General features: G+C 52.1%; 1 protein-coding gene across 3 annotated transcripts in view; it reads right to left on the reverse strand.

Annotated features, from left to right (window-relative positions):
• LOC307083782 (inositol 1,4,5-trisphosphate-gated calcium channel ITPR1) overlaps nt 1–21,178 on the reverse strand; it is an 80,197-nt gene that overhangs the window by 4,281 nt on the left and 54,738 nt on the right. For all 3 annotated transcript variants that reach the window (XM_079747741.1, XM_079747740.1, XM_079747742.1), the window contains 14 exons: nt 19,624–19,824; nt 18,980–19,090; nt 18,453–18,548; nt 18,016–18,159; nt 17,542–17,649; nt 16,834–17,026; nt 15,754–15,876; nt 11,957–12,132; nt 8,811–8,975; nt 7,203–7,392; nt 6,762–6,854; nt 6,103–6,242; nt 4,558–4,723; nt 747–907 (listed from right to left, as the gene is read on the reverse strand). In XM_079747741.1, the coding sequence (XP_079603867.1) occupies nt 747–907; nt 4,558–4,723; nt 6,103–6,242; nt 6,762–6,854; nt 7,203–7,392; nt 8,811–8,975; nt 11,957–12,132; nt 15,754–15,876; nt 16,834–17,026; nt 17,542–17,649; nt 18,016–18,159; nt 18,453–18,548; nt 18,980–19,090; nt 19,624–19,824 (2,067 nt within the window). The remainder of the gene's footprint in view (nt 1–746; nt 908–4,557; nt 4,724–6,102; nt 6,243–6,761; nt 6,855–7,202; nt 7,393–8,810; nt 8,976–11,956; nt 12,133–15,753; nt 15,877–16,833; nt 17,027–17,541; nt 17,650–18,015; nt 18,160–18,452; nt 18,549–18,979; nt 19,091–19,623; nt 19,825–21,178) is intronic.

The following is a 21,178-nucleotide window of genomic DNA, read 5'->3' on the forward strand; positions in this document are numbered from 1 at the left end:
AATATTCCAGTTAAGTGGTCCTGTAGACCATATCACCTGCAGGGCCGTTTAAGAACTGTAGCTGTGGTGTCGGAGCACTAGATCTCCAGGCATGTGAAGGGTGTGAAGTGTTTGCGTTCAGAGTTTGATAAATCATCAAGCATCTAAACTACACTTTGTTGTCTTTATAACCACAGCCACTTCTGAAACAGAGCCAAGCCAAGCCTGCTGATGAGTTCCACCTCAGGGTGATGGGTCATGGTGTGTTCCTGAATCCTCGGACGCCAGCCTTCCGAGTCGGAAGTCGAGGAATCTCCCAGCTTTCTTGCGGAATTTCTCGGAGGCACGCCCCCTTTTTGTCTTCATCTCTCGGAATTCTGAGAGTAGACCGGGAGCAGTGACGACTCTCTCAACAAAATGGCTGCGCCCGTGAAAGATTTTTTTTCTTTGTATTTGCACCACATTGGTCATTTTAATGTCGATTTTAAATGCTCTTGAATTCTATTCCGCTCACCAATTTAAGTCTTGCTGTGCGTGCAATACAATGTAAAGTTGCGTTGTTTGTTTTCGAGCTGGTTTGCTAAAGAGGCTAATGTAGCTAACAATAAACAACGACTAGCCAATTTCATGACACAATCGCAGAGTCGAACGGGAACGCTATAAATGCTCCGAGACCGGAGATGACGTCAAAGGTGCGACTCGGAAGGCTGGCGTCCCGAGGATCCAGGAGCACACCATTATAGCTCAGGGTAATGAGTCCCACCCACCTTGATCATCTGGGCCACGTAGCTCTCGGGCCCGGTGTACTCAGTGGAGTCCTTCACCTTCACCAGCACCACGAAGAACAGGTAGTGCCACATGTTGTGCTCCTCCTTGATGTGTTCCTCAAAGGTCACCGTCTTGTTGTCGAACTTGTCTCTCTCCAGACCTGTGCGGACACACACACACACACGCGGACACACACACACACACACACGTTAAACAGCTCTTCCTCTTCTTATGGCAAATGTACTTATTGTAACAAATGCACTTATTGTAAGTCGCTTTGGATAAAAGCGTCTGCTAAATGCCCTAAATGTAAATGTAAATGTATGGGAACAGTCTATCTATCTTGAGTATATGCTACACTTGAACCTCCTAAGATGGCGCAATTTGATTGGTTCGCTTTCTTGGGGTATTGGGCAATATCCTATGATTGAGATGTCAAACTCAGGATATTGCGTGACAGTCGTCTCGTCACGCTAATAAAAATAAATAAACCGCTAAAAAAATATATTATAATCCCGGCAAAAAGTGTTATCTTGTTTATTTTTGAAGTGTTCACTTGTAGTATATACTAAAATGTATATATGTCGATATTTTATGCATGGTAGACGGACTGCATTTATCTATTCAGCATGAGGACCCCTGATACAGACTCACACCATTAAGAACTCCCCTGGGGACAGAGAGGACAGGTCCTCACTAATGAGATGTCTTCAATAGAGTACCCTCCCCTCTGTCCTCTCTCTCCTGAAGACATGTCCCCTCAGTAGAGTTCTGTCCTCTCATTAGTGGAGATGTGTCCTCTCTGTCCCCTCAGTAGAGTTCTGTCCCCTCAGTAGAGTTCTGTCCTCTCATTAGTGGAGATGTGTCCTCTCTGTCCCCTCAGTAGAGTTCTGTCCCCTCAGTAGAGTTCTGTCCTCTCATTAGTGGAGATGTGTCCTCCCTGTCCCCTCAGTAGAGTTCTGTCCTCTCAGTAGAGTTCTGTCCTGTCAGTAGAGTTCTGTCCTCTCAGTAGAGTTCTGTCCCCTCAGTAGAGTTCTGTCCCCTCAGTAGAGTTCTGTCCTCTCTATCCTGAAGACATGTGGGGACGTGTCCTCAGAGCCTGATCTCAGACGTTGAGGTTGCAAATGTATGCAAGTGAAAAAAACAAAATGTGCAAAATAACGTTCATCAGAGAGACAAGGCTGAGACCATGAACCACGTCCGGCCCGAAGCGTCCTCCAGGACGACCTAGGGCCTGGGGGGGGGGGGGGGGGGGGGGGCGGGGGACAGGGCCCACATGGACGTACACCGCCTGTCAACGTCGCATTTTATGAGACAGGCGGCCCGTCAGATTGAAGCGGAGGCAGATTTACTTTGCCTTCGAAAGGCAGCAATCAGTCCTTGGAGGTTGTCACGTCCAAACCGGAGGGGGTCTGACGTGAGGGAGGAAGCAGACAGCTCAACCTTTGACTGACTCACTAATTGACAAACCAACCAAGTCATTGGGAAGTTCCGCGTCTTGACTTTTTAAAAATGATACACCAACTCTTTTGTCAAAGGATATTTTATGTTGAAAACCTGAAACTGGCACGTGTTAAACAGTATTACATTTTGATGCATTATAAGTATTGTCATTTTTGCTGTCCGTTTAAAAATAGACAAAAGAGGTAGTGATGAATCCTCTTAACGTGTCTAATAGCTACCAACTCAGACAGCAATACAAGCTCATTAAAGACCTCTTCAATGGAGACTCGGCCCAGAGGAGCATCAAATGACGTAATCACTTTAGGTTGAGCAACAAATGATTGACTGATTTAGGATTAAATCTCGCTTTACGTTTTACAGAGTCCTTTTTTTTTTGGAAGGGGTCAACCACGTCAATCAAGAACCATTATGCGCCTGCAGATTACAGGGCTCTTAGGAGATTGGAGGATATACGCGTGTTTATGAGCGGGCAAAGCGATGCAGCTTAAGCCCAAACAGCCCAGCCCACCCCCCCCCCCCCCCCCCCCCCCCCCCCCCAGTTTTCCCGAGGTTGGGCTGGAAACCATGGCGACGTGCCCCCCCCCCCCAGGCCATAACTTACTTAACAGAGTGAGTCAGAGCCGAAGCAGCCGGGTGACATAACACTGCTCTCATTCCACACGCTGACCGCTGGGCTAACTGGCTGATCACAGACACACACACTCCCTAGCACACGGACGCACACACACACACACACACACACACACACACACACACACACACACACACACACACACACACTAGGACATGCAGGCACACTAGGAAATGCAGACACACACACACGCGATCGACTCTCTAGGACACACATGCGCATAATCAACTCACACACAGACGCAAACGATGCACATCGACACACACACACACACACACGATCGGCCCACGCGAACGATGCTCATCGACCCACACATGCACACACACATCTCCAGACTCAACAGGCAGACATGCAACAAACCGAGATGCGTGTATACACATAAACATGGACTGATCAACGCCATTTATAGAGAAACGATGAGGCCAGCTCCAGACAGCCTGCAGCTAAAACTACAGGCTTTACAGAATACATGAGAGAAAGAGAGTGAGAAAGAGACAAAGACAGAGAGAGGGAGATAGAGAGAGACAGAGAGAGCGGGCATGTAAGAAAAGGAGATGCATGAATTACAGAGGACAGCTGGGAGCCACCATGACTCAGCTTAGGAACTACAGAGAGGAGAGAGCGAGAGAGCGAGAGAGCAACACTACGCCTTCCCACACAGAAGGTCAGTGTCAAAGTCAGTGTTGATTCATAAAGCACAGTTTGACATTTGCCGGTCTCCTCTCCTCTCCCCTGCGTGTCGCGGGCTGAGTAGGCGAGTGAGAGGCGACACCAGCGCCGATACCGCGTACCTCCGAGTTATTTAAGGCAGGGCTCTCGGGTGGCCAGGTGAACGCCGCGCTTGACCTCACTCAGGGCTTGGCATCCAGAAGCTTCCTGCAGCCCCGGCGCGGTACGGCCAGAAACCCGAGCGGGAGCTTCCTCCTCCTGGGCTCGTCTTACGAGGTGCGTGCTCCACTTGGTTACGCAGCCGTCATGTGCGCCCATCTGTTACGCGTCCACACGTGGCATCCGACCCGGGGGAGGTTTAGTGTGACCTAACCGTGTCTCTCTGGCCGTAGGCCGGCAGGGCAGGAGATGCTCACCCTGACCCCCTGGCCCTCACCCTCCAACCCCTCACCCTCATCCCCTCACTCTCTAACCCTCCAACCCCTCATTTTCTAACCCCTCACTCCCACTCCATAACCCCCTAACCCTCGAACCCCCTAAAACCCCTCACCCTCTCACCCTAACCCCCAGGGCCTCACCCTCTCACCCTCACCCCATGACCCTCGCCCTCAAATCCCTCACCCTCTAACCCTAACCCCCAGGGCCTCACCCTCTAACTCTCACCCCATGACCCTCACCCTCAAATCCCTCACCCTCTAACCCTCACCCCATGACCCTCACCCTCAAACCCCTCACCCTCTAACCCTCACCCCATGACCCTCACCCTCAAATCCCTCACCCTCTAACCCTCACCCCATGACCCTCACCCTCAAACCCCTCACCCTCTAACCGTCACCCCATGACGCTCACCCTCTAATCCCTCACCCTCTCACCCCTCACCCCATGACCCTCACCCTCAAACCCCTCACCCTCAAACCCCTCACCCCATGACCCTCACCCTCAAACCCATCACCCTCTCACCCCTCACCCCCTCACTTTCTAACCCTCCATACCCCCCCCCACCCTCTCACCCCCTCACCCTCTCACCCTCACCCTCACCCCCTCACCGCAGATGAAGCAGGTGGTCTTCAGCACCTCCTCCTTCTTCTGCTTCTCGCTCCTCAGGTCAGCGAACGTGTCGATGATGACTCCGAAGATGAGGTTGAGGACGATGATGATGACCATGAAGAAGAAGAGCAGGTCGTAGATCACCCGGGCGGCGAACAGAGGCTCCTGTCCCGGGACACAGGGAGGGGTTAGGGACACAGGGAGGGGTTAGGGACACAGGGAGGGGTTAGGGACACAGGGAGGGGTTAGGGACACAGGGAGGGGTTAGGGACACAGGGAGGGGGCACTGCTGTCCTGAGAGGACTACGAGGAGCCTTCTGAACACGAGCAGCCACCGTGAGCCGGCCAAAGTCTACCCATGTTGGGACATACGTTTACATTTAGCACTTTTTGATTTTAGACACTCTTATCCAAAGCGACTTATAGCCAGCTCTTGGGGAGCAGATAGGGCGAGGCGTCTTGCTCAGGGACAGCTCAACCTCAATAGGTCGATCCAGAGATCGAACTAGCAACCTTCTGGTTACCAGCCAACCCACAATGCCTCCTGAAGCACATGGCGACCCCCTCTCACATCAGGGTCAGCGTGGGCCTGTGTTGGACGCAACCCAGCAGGTCGTTAGTGTAACAGTCGACCTGTTCTTAGCACTATGACCTCCAGGTTAGCTTCTTGCATAAACCTCCAACGCGAGGTCAATTTATAAATGTTTTATATAATGTTTTCGGTTAACCCGGGCCGGCCATTGGTGTGGACGGGAACAAGAGAACACGGGTGCAAGCAAGCAGATGCCCCCGTCACAGATACAGGCTTACACAACACGTATGATCTGTCATGATGTACTGAGCTAGATCGCGTAGCGTGTCGCAGGCAGACCAATCCTGGGGTTCGGCACAAAGCGAAGCACAAGGGAAGGCCTCGGTTCGCCCTCAGCGTTGATCGCCAGAAAGCTACGATGAGGCGCGCTCCGCTGAGCTGTGATGGGGAAGGGGAAGCTGCCCTCACATCCTCTCTGATATTATTAGTAAACGGTTCTTTAGTGTCAATGGGAAACTGGTTCACCCACACACGCTGCGGCTGTGAGGTAGTTTCACAACAACAAGTTCCTCTGCGACGACGTGTCGGAATCTAGAGGACCTGTCGCTCCACTGGCCCGTGCTAAACATGAACGCACTCCTGCTACTTCAAGGGGCTGTGGATAAAAGGGTCCACTCAGTAGCATGTACAAGCTTATATGCATTGTATGTCTGCATACAATGCATGCATGTGTGTGTGGCCATGTGAATGTGCGTATGCGTGTATGTGCGTGCGTATGAATGCGCGTGCGTGCGTATGCGTGCTTGTGCGCTTGTCCGTGCGCTTCGGTGCGTGCATGTGCCTGCGTGTGTGTCTGTGTGTGCGCTTCTGTTTGTGCGCCTGTCTTTGTGTGCCTGCTCGTTCCTGCGTGCGTATGCACGTGCGTTCATGTGCCTGTGTGTGTGTGTGTGTGTGTGTGTGTGTGTGTGTGTGTGTGTGTGTGTGTGTGTGTGTGTGTGTGTGTGATCCGTACCTCTTTGGAGGGCTTGCGGAGGACGTCCCCCACCCCCCCACCGCTGCGGAGGCCGTGACTCAGCACCGTCACGATGCACATGAGCAGAGAGTCGCAGGCGCGCTCCTTGCCGCTCTCCTCGAGGCTGACCCGCTCCAGCTCTGCAGAACACAAACAGAACCCGCTGGTCACTGTGGTCGCTGGGCCGGACGGCAGCCGCTGCTGCCTGCTTCATCGTCTGTCAGCCGAAGGCCTCCTGTAGGACCGTACTCTAGAGGGCATTTATGGGTGGTTTCCATCCAAAACGGGTTGACTGGATAGACGCGTGCTTGATATACTGTGATTAAAATGACTATTGATGGCAATATAGTCTAATGGGATTTATGTGTGCTTTTTGTCTTAACTGAATGGAACTCAGCCATGCACTGTTGCAAATAGATTTTGGGAAGACACATTAAATGTAATCCGTTCAGCATCCGACAAACTGACCCAGAATAGCAGAACCGTCCTCGCTTATGATCTGAAATATCTACTAATGCGTTTTTCACAGCCGAGGAAAAATATTTTCAGATTATTGACATTTCGTCACAAAACACAAAGCCTAGGTTTGGCCTTTGAAGACCCTGCGAAGGAGATGGACGTCATGCAGCTCAGGGTGACCCTCTGATGGGCTGTAGTACCTCGCTGCACCGCCTCCATGGAGCAGTTCTCCTCCTTCCCCGTGCGGCACACCCCCTCCGAGAGCAGCTCGTTGGCCAGGCTGGGAGACCCCTCTGCCCCAGGGGAACCAGGAGGAGGAGCAGGAGACAGGAGGAGCAGGAGACAGGAGGAGCAGGAGACAGGAGGAGCAGAAGAAGCAGGAGAGGACAGGAGGAGAGAGGAGAAGGTGGCAGTGGTGGTGGTTAGCAAAAACCTTCATGGATTGATGGTGTCTTCGACCCGTTTAAAGTGATGGACAACAGGACGGAACGACGCAAAACACCCAGAACACACCAGGGGAGAAGGCAGACCATCAAGACGGCCACGGATTTCATGGAGCATCACTTAATGAGCCTTAACATCAGGATTAGAGTCGACACCCCTGCTGTCCTTCCCCCTAGCGTCAGGAGAGGCCCACTCACTGAGCGTGGTGTTGGGAAGGCGGTCCACCTCCAGGATGAAGTCGTCCTTGAAGAAGATGTAGCCCACGATGGAGAACAGGTAGACCAGGATGAGAGCCAGCACAGCCGTCAGCACGATGGAGCGCCCGTTACGCGTCACGCTCTTGATCACGTTCAGCAGCGTCTCCTCGCGGTACACCAGGTCGAACAGCTGCCGGACGCCGACACAACATCACCCCCGAGTTGGGTTAGGTCATGTTAGGTTACGTTATGTTCCTGACCACACAGGTCCGAAAGCTACAGGACCATCAGGTTAGGTCATGTTAGGTTACGTTATGTTCCTGACCACACAGGTCCGAAAGCTACAGGACCATCAGGTTAGGTTATGTTAGGTTATGTTATGTTCCTGACCACACAGGTCCGAAAGCTACAGGACCATCAGGTTAGGTTATGGGAGGTTATGTTATGTTCCTGACCACACAGGTCCGAAAGCTACAGGACCATCAGGTTAGGTTATGGGAGGTTATGTTATGTTCCTGACCACAAAGGTCCAAAAGCTACAGGACCATCAGGTTAGGTTATGTGAGGTAATGTTATGTTTTTGACAGCTGCAGGACAACACCACAACATCACCTCAGGTTATGTCATGTTATGTTAAGTTTATGACTACATAGGTCCAGGAGCTACAACCATAACATCTCATGTCATGTTATGTTATATTGCTGACTACACAGGTCGAAGAGCTGCAAGACCACCATGTTAGGTTATCTTATGTTATGTTTCTGACGACACCGGTCCAAGAGCTGTAGGACACCACCACAACATCACTTCATGTTAGGTAAGGTTATGTTAGGTTATGTTATGTTTCTGACTACACAGGTTGAAGAGCTGCAGGACGCCTTTTGTTATGTTATTTTATGTTATGTTATGTTTCTAACCACACAGGTGGAAGGTGTGCTACTCATGGATGAGTGACAGTGTGGAATGACTAAATCAAGACGCTGGAAGTACCTTTAAAAATACATAATGTACATGTATGGATACAATAAACAAGGTATTGCTGAAGGAAACCCTTCAGTGATGGCTAGCCTTCATCTCATAAACAATGGTGTTGACATCAGGCTCCTCAACCGACGGCGGTATAAAGACCCCGGGCCCACGGCCATATGAACTGGGATGACTGGTGAGCCCAGCCTACAGCCAGCACAACAACACGGTCATATGAGCAGGAAAACATCCTCGCTTCTCGGTTACACACGTCCCTGAAGCTACAGACTATAAATAAAGAGAGACGTATTTATAACCACAACTGACTAAACCAAAAACCTTCCTGGCACCAAACACGTAGCAGGTGCCCTGGGGGTGTGTGTGTGTGTGTGTGTGTGTGAGTGAGTGAGTTATGGAGTGTGTGTGTGTGTGTGTGTGTGTGTGTGTGTGTGTGTGTGTGTGTGTGTGTGTGTGAGTTAGTTTGTGAGTGAGTGAGTGAATTAGGGAATGTGTGTGAGATAGTAAGTGTAAGTGTGAGTGAGTGAGTGAGTGAGTGAGTATGTAAATGAGTGTGAGTGAGTATGTGAGAGTGAGTAATAGAGTGAGTGAGTGAGTGACTGAGTGAGTGCGTGCGTGTCTCACCAGGAGGCTGTAGAAGAAGACGTGCACGAACACTCCCAGGCTGCAGATGATGAGGTAGAGCAGGTGGTAGAGGAACTCAAAGTCCAGGACCATGGCCTTGTAGCCCCGCGTGAAGGTCCCTCTGTTCCCCACAAAGCTCATCAGGAAGATGATCTTATTACACACCTGCAAGGGCCACCGCAGCCTTAATGTGATGCCGACCTACTGGTCTAGGTATACATACATACATACATACATACATACATACATACATACATACATACATACATACATAAATACATACATTCATACATGCATGCATGCATACAGACATACATAGATAATGGACTGTAGCATTGTAAAATGTTATTAAAAGAGCCCGCCTTAGAAGCAACCACTTTCTCTTGTTGTCCACTAAGGTGTGTGATGACAGCCAGAGAGCAGGGGCCTCACGGCGTTAGCTGCGGAGGCCAAGAGCGACTCTTGGAGGCCAAGAGCGAGGCTAAGAGAGAGGCTAGGAGAGCGAGGCTAGGGGAGAGGGGCTAGGAGAGAGAGGCTAGGGGAGAGGCTAGGAGAGAGAAGCTAGGAGAGAGAGGCTAGGAGAGAGAGGATAGGAGAGAGAGGCTAGGAGAGAGAGGCTAGGAGAGAGAGGCTAGGAGAGAGGCTAGGAGAGAGAGGCTAGGAGAGAGAGGCTAGGAGAGAGAGGCTAGGAGAGAGAGGCTAGGATAGAGAGGCTATGAGAGAGAGGCTAGGAGAGAGAGGCTAGGAGAGAGAGGCTTGGAGAGAGAGGCTATGAGAGAGAGGCTAGGAGAGAGAAGCTAGGAGAGAGAGGCTAGGAGAGAGAGGCTAGGAGAGAGAGGCTAGGATAGAGAAGCTAGCAGAGAGAGGCTAGGAGAGAGAGGCTAGGAGAGAGAGGCTAGGAGAGAGAAGCTAGGAGAGAGAGGCTAGGAAAGAGAGGCTAGGAGAGAGAGGCTAGGAGAGAGAGGCTAGGATAGAGAAGCTAGCAGAGAGAGGCTAGGAGAGAGAGGGGCAGGAGAGAGAAGCTAGGAGAGAGAAGCTAGGAGAGAGAGGTTAGGAGAGAGAGGCTAGGAGAGAGAGGCTATGAGAGAGAGGCTAGGATAGAGAAGCTAGCAGAGAGAAGCTAGGAGAGAGAGGCTAGGAAAGAGAGGCTAGGAGAGAGAGGCTAGGATAGAGAAGCTAGCAGAGAGAGGCTAGGAGAGAGAGGGGCAGGAGAGAGAAGCTAGGAGAGAGAAGCTAGGAGAGAGAGGCTAGGAGAGAGAGGTTAGGAGAGAGAGGCTATGAGAGAGAGGCTAGGAGAGAGAGGCTAGGAGAGAGAGGCTTGGAGAGAGAGGCTATGAGAGAGAGGTTAAGAGAGAGAGGCTAGGAGAGAGAGGCTAGGAGAGAGGCTAGGATAGAGAAGCTAGCAGAGAGAGACTAGGAGAGAGAGGCTAGGAGAGAGGCTAGGAGAGAGAGGCTAGGAGAGAGAGGCTAGGAGAGAGAAGCTAGGAGAGAGAGGCTAGGAGAGAGAGGCTAGGAGAGAGAGGCTAGGAGAGAGAGGCTAGCAGAGAGAGGCTAGGAGAGAGAGGCTAGGAGAGAGAGGCTAGGAGAGAGACTAGGAGAGAGAGGCTAGGAGAGAGGCTAGGATAGAGAAGCTAGCAGAGAGAGGCTAGGAGAGAGAGGAGAGAGGCTAGGATAGAGAGGCTAGGAGAGAAAAGCTAGGAGAGAGAGGCTAGGAGAGAGAAGCTAGGAGAGAGAGGCTAGTAGAGAGAGGCTAGGATAGAGAAGCTAGCAGAGAGAGGCTAGGAGAGAGAGGCTAGGAGAGAGAGGCTAGGAGAGAGAGGCTAGGAGAGAGAGGCTAGGAGAGAGAGGCTAGGATAGAGAGGCTATGAGAGAGAGGCTAGGAGAGAGAGGCTAGGAGAGAGAGGCTTGGAGAGAGAGGCTATGAGAGAGAGGCTAGGAGAGAGAAGCTAGGAGAGAGAGGCTAGGAGAGAGAGGCTAGGAGAGAGAGGCTAGGATAGAGAAGCTAGCAGAGAGAGGCTAGGAGAGAGAGGCTAGGAGAGAGAGGCTAGGAGAGAGAAGCTAGGAGAGAGAGGCTAGGAAAGAGAGGCTAGGAGAGAGAGGCTAGGAGAGAGAGGCTAGGATAGAGAAGCTAGCAGAGAGAGGCTAGGAGAGAGAGGGGCAGGAGAGAGAAGCTAGGAGAGAGAAGCTAGGAGAGAGAGGTTAGGAGAGAGAGGCTAGGAGAGAGAGGCTAGGAGAGAGAGGCTAGGATAGAGAAGCTAGCAGAGAGAAGCTAGGAGAGAGAGGCAAGGAAAGAGAGGCTAGGAGAGAGAGGCTAGGAGAGAGAGGCTAGGATAGAGAAGCTAGCAGAGAGAGGCTAGGAGAGAGAGGGGCAGGAGAGAGAAGCTAGGAGAGAGAAGCTAGGAGAGAGAGGCTAGGAGAGAGAGGTTAGGAGAGAGAGGCTATGAGAGAGAGGCTAGGAGAGAGAGGCTAGGAGAGAGAGGCTTGGAGAGAGAGGCTATGAGAGAGAGGTTAAGAGAGAGAGGCTAGGAGAGAGAGGCTAGGAGAGAGGCTAGGATAGAGAAGCTAGCAGAGAGAGACTAGGAGAGAGAGGCTAGGAGAGAGGCTAGGAGAGAGAGGCTAGGAGAGAGAAGCTAGGAGAGAGAGGCTAGGAGAGAGAGGCTAGGAGAGAGAGGCTAGGAGAGAGAGGCTAGCAGAGAGAGGCTAGGAGAGAGAGGCTAGGAGAGAGAGGCTAGGAGAGAGACTAGGAGAGAGAGGCTAGGAGAGAGGCTAGGATAGAGAAGCTAGCAGAGAGAGGCTAGTAGAGAGAGGCTAGGATAGAGAAGCTAGCAGAGAGAGGCTAGGAGAGAGAGGCTAGGAGAGAGAGGCTAGGAGAGAGAGGCTAGGAGAGAGAGGCTAGGAGAGAGAGGCTGGGCTACCACAGACTCCTGATCAAAGGCCAACGGCGCTGGAGGGAGGTCTAAAATAGGAACGGGGAGGTGGGGGATGGGCTGGGCATGGTGGGAGGTTGGCACTGAACCAGAGACCAGGGTGAGGCCCATGGAGTCAGAGCAGGGGCTAGACCAGTGAGCAGACTGGGGGCTGGACCAGTGGACCAGAGCATAGGCCAGACCATGAACTCGACCAGGAGCTTGAACACTCCAACCTACGTTGACCCCCCCCAGGGAGTAGAGGGTGGGCTCCAGGCCCACGGAGAAGATGAGGCGCAGGATGGAGACGATGACAAGGGCGCGGACCCCCAGCGGCTGGGGCATGATGATGACGATGATCAGGGTGGCCAGCACGCCCATCCACAGCAGGGCGGACAGGTGGGGGTCCAGCATGTCTGGGGACACAAGGGGAGGCACGTGAGGGGGGCGCCCCGACACGCACAACCACGGGCTAGCATCTAGCCGACAGACGCGCACACACACACACACACACTGTCATAGACAGGCACGCACGCGCACAAAAACACACACTCGTGGACACGTGGACAGACGCACACACTGTGATAGACACGCACGCACACACACTGTCATAGACACGCACGCGCACACACAAAAACACACACTCGTAGACACGCACGCACACACACACACTCTTAGACACGCACTCACACAAAAACACACACTCGTAGACACGCAGACACACACACACACACACAGACAGTTACGCATACTAACAGGCATTGACACACACTCATAAGCACGCACGCACACACACACACACACTCACACAAACACACACAAACTCGTGTTAACACGCACGGCCACACATTCATAAACACGCACACAAAAACACACACACACGCTCAAAAACACGACGCAGACACGTACACACACACACACACACACACAGACTCATTAACACCCTCACAACCCCCATCCCCCCGCACGCACACACACACACACACGCACGCACACACAAACAAAAAGGCGTACACACCCACAAATATGAATAAACACACAGAAGCAGAGCGTGACTCACTCACTCAAATCCAGCCGGTTACATACCAAAACCAGCTCCAACCGTGACACACTTTCCTCTGCGCACATGCGTGTGTGACTGTGTGTGTATGCGTGTGTGTGTGTGTGTGTGTGTGTGTCTGTCTGTGTGCGCTCGTGAGGCTGTGTGCGTGTGAGAGGCTGTGTGTGCGACTGTGTGTGAGCGTGTGTGTGTGATTGTGTGCGAGGCTGTGTGCGTGTGACTCTGTGTGTGTGTGTGTGTGAGTGTGTGACAGCGTGTGAACGTGTGTGTGCGGCTTTGTGTGTGACTGGGTTTTAGCACCTATGTGTGTGTGTGTGTGTGTGTGTGTGTGTGTGTGTGTGTCTGTGAGGCTGTGTGTGTGTGTGAGGCTGTGTGTGTGTGTGAGGCTGTCAGGCTGTGTATGTGTGTGCGTGTGCGTGTGCGTGTGTGTGTGTGTGTGTGTGTGTGTCCCTCCTGATCCCAGGCTAACCCTGGATCTGTTCTACAGCCGGTCTCATGTTGCTTCGTGTTACTCAAGCTAACAACCAGCTTCTGCAACACTACTACTGAACAGGCCAACACACACACACACACACACACACACACACACACACACACACACACACACACACACACACACACACACACACACACACACAGTCACAGACACACAGTCCCACACACACACACAGTCTCTCTCACACACACACACACACACACACACACAGCCTCACACACACACACACAGCCTCACAGACACACACACACACACACACAGTCTCTCTCACACACACACACACACACACAGCCTCACACACACACACACAGTCACATACACACACGCACACACAGTCACACAGTCTCTCTCTCTCTCTCACACACACACACACACACACACACACACACACACACACACAGTCTCACACACACACACACACACACACACACACACACATACACAGCCTCACACACACACACACACACCCCCACAGACACACACACACACACACACATACACAGTCTCTCTTTCACACACACACACACACATTCACATATACACACACACACACACACACAGTCACACACTCTCTCTCTCACACACACACACACACACACACATACACAGTCTCTCTTTCACACACACACACACACATTCACATATACACACACACACACACACACACACACACACACACGGCAGGCTCTTTAATAACCAAATCTTTGACACACGGCTCATCGCTGTCTGAACTCTCCGTGTCTTAGCGGAGGTGAAGAGGAGGATGAGGAAGAGCGTTCAGAGACTGAAGACGAGCAGAGACCGACGATGAACAGAATCCGCCGACTCTCACTGAATGGAAACAGTGACTCGGATCAAGTGGTAGAAACAGAGAGAGGAACTTATGGAAGGATGAAGGCAGAGTTCAGAACACATTCTGAAGAGAAAGAGGGGAGTCCCCACCCACGCAGATCACATGACAGGTGCCACTTGCATAACAGCCTAAAAATACCTTAAAATAAAACATTAATGAGGCATGAGCAGGCAGGGAGGATGTCCCACCACAGGGGAGGGTGAGAGAGCGAGAGAGCGAGAGAGCACGAGAGAGCGAGAGAGCACGAGAGAACGAGAGAGCACGAGAGAACGAGAGAGCGAGAGAGCAAGAGAGAACGAGAGCGAGAGCACAAGAGTGAGAGAGAACGAGAGAGCGAGAGTGAGAGAGTGAGAGCGAGAGACTGAGAGCGAGAGAGTGAGAGACTGAGAGCGAGAGAGTGAGAGCAAGAGAGCACGAGAGAGCGAGAGCGAGAGAGCGAGAGAACGAGAGAGAACGAGAGAGACAGACAGACAGACAGATAGAGAGACGGGGTGTTCCGCATGTGCAGCGTGTGTACAAATGCAGGGGAGAATCAGTAGCTGGATGAAGCTGTCTGGAGATTTAGGATTCTAGACTTATCGAAGTCATGGTTCTGAAAATATAAATCTTAAGCGTTCAGGAGGACTTTTATTTTCGGAATGCACCTCAGGTCATTGAGTGCACTCCATGGGAGAGGAGAGTTCTCTAAATGAAACCGGTGGCTGGTACAAGGCTTCCACTTTCTGTCATGCATGGTGGTCATGTGATGCGAGGTGGTCAGCAGGTCAAAGTAATGTCGGGGGAAGGCCAAAATCTCAAAAAGGCTGAATCGGTTTTTTTGTTTGGACCTTCAACTTCCGTCCATCTCATCTCGTCGTCACACGAGTGGATGGCGAAATTGACCGAAAGCGTCGATCCCCATAACCTCGTTCTGATGCTGGCTGAGTGGCCCCCCCGGGGAAGCACAGATCTCCCCTTCTCCACCCGATATCAACGGTGGGGATCTCCAACCTCCGTCTGAACTCCTTCTAAACTGGAGCAGAGTGCAGCAGGGACCTCATGAAAGCATTTGCACGTCCTTCCGTTTGTCGTGCTCCGGCAGGCCTCCCCACGAGCCCCGCTTCTGAAGAAGCGGAGGGGCCTGTTGGCGGGTTGATCGTGTGTGAACAGGCCTGTGATGTTGTCGGAGGAGGAGCAGGGAGGAACGGCGTGACCTCACCCATCAGCCGCAAAACACGTCAGCGTGTGATTGGAGGACAGCAGGTACAAATCAGAAACAACTTCTCGTTTAGCCATTGTCCCCACACCCTTTGATCCTAAGTGACGTACTTCTCGAGAACCGTCTAGTGAGAGGCAGGTCGCGGCTTGGCATCTCAGTACGCCTACATGCAGACCGCGGGGCGTTTGAACACATAAACCTTTGGGTTGGAGGTCAACCGCCCTAACCACTGCACACACTACTGCAACCCCACATCACAGCCCCAATCAAAACCTCTCCTTCAGAGATCAAAGGGGTTGTGAAAGTACAGCCCTACTCCACCAATCGCAGTCCAGGAACAGTATCACATGACTGAGTGGAGGAGGAGGAGGAGGAGGAGGAGGAGGAGGAGGAGGAGGAGAAGATCCAGACCTTGGGCCCAGCGACTGACCTCCGTGGACGCCTTCCAGGGGGTAGAAGAAGCAGACCAGGAGGTTCATGAGGACGGCCAGGTTGAAGGAGATGTTACTCCACAGAGACATGTTCCTGGAGCACCAGTACAGCACAGGCTGAGCTACAGGGGAGAGGGGAGAGAGGAGAGGGGGGGTATTTTAATGACATAATTAAACAGTACATCACATCATCATTTCCCTTCTCCTCAGCAGGCTCCTGTGAGAGGCTGGAGGTCTACAGCGCTTTGTGAAGGTGAGGAGATGGGTGTTCAGCGTTGGGATTCTTTGGATTATTTAGATCTTAGATCTTAAATATCTTGAAAGTTTAGTTTATCGGTTTAGTTGACAGGGACCATGTACAGAACAGGTTCTACACCAGAGTTAGCTGAATAGCTCATTTGAATCTGCTGTAACACATCGACAGACCTTTATTTAGAAGACCAGAGAAACCAGAGGAAATAATTCCAAAGAGGAACTGAGCGCACTAGGTTCTTGTCAACGGCAGGATGTTGACCTCCAAGCCGTGACACTGACCTCGCCTTCTCACCACTGATACTGTGGTTTCTATGTTGACTTCTTTTTTGGCCTTAAGTGAAAAAGGGGAAAAACTTGCAGGGAGTTTTACGTCTGGGTTCCAAGGAAGGGACAGAACACACAACCGGAGTTGTGTGGGCATGTCTGTGGTCCAATGTGTTAACGTATGACACGCTGTGTGTGTGTGTGTGTGTGTGTGTGTGTGTGTGTGTGTGTGTGTGTGTGTGTGTGTGTGTGTGTGTGTGTGTGTGTGTGTGTGCGCGCGCGTGTGCGTGTGTGTGTGTGTGGGTGGGTGTGTGTATGGATGGGTACGTGTGTATGTGTGATTCATAAGAAGACGGATGTGAGTGTGAGATACTTCGAGGACCTGGAAAGCCCCCGTTTACTCTCAGAAACACACAAGGACACACAAACAGAGGGAGAGAGACGCAGGCAGGCAGGGAGACACACAGAAACAGACAACATGGCCACACAGAGCAGCCGGGATCAGACGGCCCCTTGGGCGTTTGGACGTGCGTGCGCGAGGACCAGCGTCTCCTCCGTACCCTGGAGCTTCTTCTGCCAGTTCATCTCGTTGAAGAGGTCCTCGGCACACAGGAAGAAGTCGTTGATCTTGCTGCCCTGCTCGTCGCGCTCTGTGGTGAAGTAGATGCGCAGCTTGGACTCCGAGGTCAGGAACTCGCAGATGCTGGGTACGGGGAACACGATCTCCTCCATGGTGCGGTCCTGGCGCACGATCTGAGGGGAGAGGGAGCGCGTTCTGCAAAGGGCCTCCGAGGGATAATGGCTGCTGGTGTGTCAAGGGAGGGCCATAGTGTGGCCCCTTGTTTCTGTGTTCAGGGTGGAGCAGTCACCTCTATCTGGGTGGGGTTTAGGGTGGAGGAGTCTCCTCTATCTGGGCGGTGTGTTTAGGGTGGAGCAGTCACCTCAATCTGGGCGGTGTGTTTGGGGTGGTGCAGTCACCTCTATCTGGGTGGGGTTTAGGGTGGAGGAGTCTCCTCTATCTGGGCGGTGTGTTTAGGGTGGAGCAGTCACCTCAATCTGGGCGGTGTGTTTGGGGTGGTGCAGTCACCTCTATCTGGGTGGGGTTTAGGGTGGAGGAGTCTCCTCTATCTGGGCGGTGTGTTTGGGGTGGTGCAGTCACCTCTATCTGGGCGGTGTGTTTGGGGTGGTGCAGTCACCTCTATCTGGGTGGGGTTTAGGGTGGAGGAGTCTCCTCTATCTGGGCGGTGTGTTTGGGGTGGTGCAGTCACCTCTATCTGGGCGGTGTGTTTGGCGTAGAACTCCAGGGCCTCGTCTCCTTCCCCACTCGTACCTCCCGGCTTCAACATGATTGACAGCTCCTTTTTATGGCGTGCCAGCTGTACGGCGAGAGACAAGGGTCACATGACACGCACACACACACCGGAATCACATTAGGTGCTAATTAGTCATCATGGTTACGACTCCTACGTCAGTAGGTTCACAGATCTTTACCTCATGGAAAGTCCAACTATACACGCAGGTCTACAATTCGTTCATAAATCAGAGGAGTGAAAAAAGCAAGTAAAAATGGTCTTAATTACACTGGTTTGACGATAAGAAGGTGATGCAGATTCTACCACACAATATACGTGCTGGGTCCTGCGTAGAAGGCCTCTCCCCAGGGGGGGCCCCGTAGCAGAACGTCGGGGACCCCTGGCGGCAAGGACGTGACGGGGGAGAAGGTAGCGCCAGGTGGGACTCACCTGGTGGGCCAGGATGTAGATGTTGTGTCCAACGTTTCTGGGTGAGGCAGCGTCGTGATCCTCCTCTTCCCCCTCCTCTTCCTCCTCGTCCGAGCCTTCGAACTCCACCTCCCCTTGCAGGTAGGCTTTCTTTATGACCTCCACCTGCGCGCGCACACACACACGCACACACACGCACACACACACACACACGCACACACGCACACACGCACACGCGAACACGCACACACGCACACACACACACACGCACACACACGCACACACACGCACACACACACACACACACACGCACGCACGCACGATGGGGGTAACGTCGGCGTATTTGGAAGTGTGTATTGACTCAGAGGAGGATGGAGTAGGCTGCTCGAGGCTCTGGCTTCTAAAAACCAGTCTTGAGAGTCTCTGTTCAGGTGGAGGAGATGGTGCAGGGCGCTCACCAGCTCCTTGGGCCTCATGTTGTACAGGATCCTCTCCGCGTTCTCGCTGTCATGGCGACTCTCCATGATGGCCAGCAGCAGCTTGGAGGCGTTGTTCTGAGACGGAGCAAGACCACAACGAGAGGGTGGGTGGAGGAGGAGGCGGCGTATAAGTGGGTGGAGTTGGTGTAAGAGTAGGTGGAGGCGGGCGGCATCGACAAGCAAAGGAAAACACAAAACACAATTCCGAACATAAAATCTCCTCAAGCCCCTCTGGAGTTGTTCCGGCCAAAGACAACAAGCAGACCCGGTGGTGCAGGAGGAAATGCTCTCTGCAGATGTTTGGTTTGGCTGCCCTGCTCAACAGCTATAGCAGCCGTGATAAATGATCTCTCTCTCAGGGGCTGCTTCTATTATAGATGCCAGCGGTACCCAGGTTGTCATAAGAGTAGCCTCAACCGAACTGAAACATGGCAAACCAACGTTAGGTGGAGCATGCTGGTGGTGTTTGCTGGTGGTGCTGCTTAGGTGGGGTTGGTGGTGCCTACCTTCAGCTCCAACACCAGGTCCATCCTCTTCTTGCCCAGGGGGTTGATGTCGTTCAGGATGAGGGCGATGATGATGTCGATGCCGTTGGACTCGTGGGTGGCAATGCAGTTCTAGAGAAATTAAAACCCAGACACATTTTATGAGACCTCAGTGCACTGTATGTTTAGAGCCGTTAGTCACAGATACAATATCCAGGGCTGAGATAAAAAAAAACAGAGAACCTGCATAGTTTCCCCCCTAACCCCCACCCTCCTAGGCACTTATTGTATTCTGTACATCCTGGCACTTAATGTACGCAATTATTGAATGTTGTATGCCCTGGCACTAAATGTACGCACTTATGTATGTTGTACGTCCTGGCACTTAATGCACACACTTATTGTATGTTGTACGTCCTGGCACTTAAAAATAGTACTTAGTCCTAGCTATCATTGTTGTATACGGGGAATGGGTTAACCTAGCGATTGTTAGTGTTTGGCACTTGCCCGAGAACATCCTTACTGTACCGACAGAGCTATGTTGTTTCTCTTTCGTAAGTCGCTTTGGATAAAAGAGTCTGCCGAATGCCCTAAATGTAAATCTTTCCCATGATGCAGCAGTATTGGTTCATTCTGACCCAGAGTCTGGTGTGTGCTCCACCCACCTGGTTCTCGTGGCAGGGCCCCTGGCAGTACTCAGTGAGGCTCTCCAGGGTCTGGTTGATGAGGGCCACGTTCTTCTCGTTGATGTACAGCCCCAGCAGGCCCAGACCACCTGTGGTGCTGCCGCAGATGCAGTCCAGGAACTGCAGCGTCTCGCACACCAGGTTGTAGTTGTTCTTGTTCTTCTGGCACCTCAGAAAGTTCTGGACAGACAACAGCTTGGATGAGGAACTTCATGAATGGCAGAACTTGGTGGTTTGGGGGGGGGGGGGGGGAGGACGAGAGCATGTTACTGATTAGGATCGGTCAATATATCGGCTGTTATTATTTAAGTCAGCATCTTGAAACAAACCTTTTCAGGTTAACGCTCTCCTAATCTCTTAGTGTAATTTTCCTTCTTTAATTCGACCTCTAAAACACCTTTCTGTGATTCCCAGTCCTATGTTCTTGTAAGCGCACGTTTAGTTCCTGCGCTGTTTGGTTTCCTTTGTTGAGGCACGTCTGCTCAAACCTCCTGACGTTAACTATAACTTTGAAGTCACTTCCGGTTCCTGTCGTGCTGTTTCACTTGTATTGTCAAATTACCACAGACCATGACTACATTAGAGTTTGATTGAACTTGAATGATTAGAATACCCCCATCCCTTGTTCAAATGCACGTTGTTCTGCATAGAAGCTGGGTCTGGGGGTCTAGGGGTCTGAGGTTCTGAGGGTCTGAAGTCTGGGGGTTGGGGGGGACGAGAGCATGTTACTGATAAGGAGCCGGTGATCGGTCAATATGTCGTCCGTTATTATATTATTCAGCATCTTGAAACAAACCTTTTTAGGTCAACTCTCTCCTAATCAGTTAGTTTTCCTTCTTTAACTCCTCCTCTAAAACACCTCTCTGTGATTCTCAGTCCTATTCTTCTTGTAAGCTCACGTTAAGTTCACGTGGTGTTGTGTGGTTTCCCTTGTTGAACACGTCTCCTCTAACCTCCTGACGTTTACGTTCACTTTGAACTCACTTCCTGTTCCTGTCGTGATATTTCACTTGTATTGTCATATCACCACAGACCACGGGGTAGAATAGAGTTTGATTGGACTTGAATGAATAGAATACCCCATCCCTCGTTCAAATGCATGTTGTTCTGCATAGAAGCTGGGTCTGGGGGTCTGAGGTCTGGAGGTCTGAGGTCTGGTGGTCTGGTGTTCTGGGGGTCTGAGGTCTGGAGGTCTGAGGTCTGGTGGTCTGGTGTTCTGGGGGTCTGAGGTCTGGGGGTCTGAGGTCTGGGGTCTGAGGTCTTGGGTCTGATGGGGTCTGAGGTCTGTGGGTCTGGGGGTCTGAGGTCTGGAGGTCTGAGGTCTGGTGGTCTGGTGTTCTGGGGGTCTGAGGTCTGGGGGTCTGGGGTCTGGGGATCTGGGGTCTGGGGTCTGAGGTCTGGTGTTCTGGGGGTCTGAGGTCTGTGGGTCTGAGGTCTGGTGGTCTGGTGTTCTGGGGGTCTGAGGTCTGGGGGTCTGAGGTCTGGAGGTCTGGGGTCTGAGGTCTTGGGTCTGATGGGGTCTGAGGTCTGTGGG

This window comes from Pollachius pollachius (genome assembly GCF_949987615.1).
Source record: "Pollachius pollachius genome assembly, chromosome: 12".
In the NCBI taxonomy this organism is placed as follows: Eukaryota; Metazoa; Chordata; class Actinopteri; order Gadiformes; family Gadidae; genus Pollachius; species Pollachius pollachius.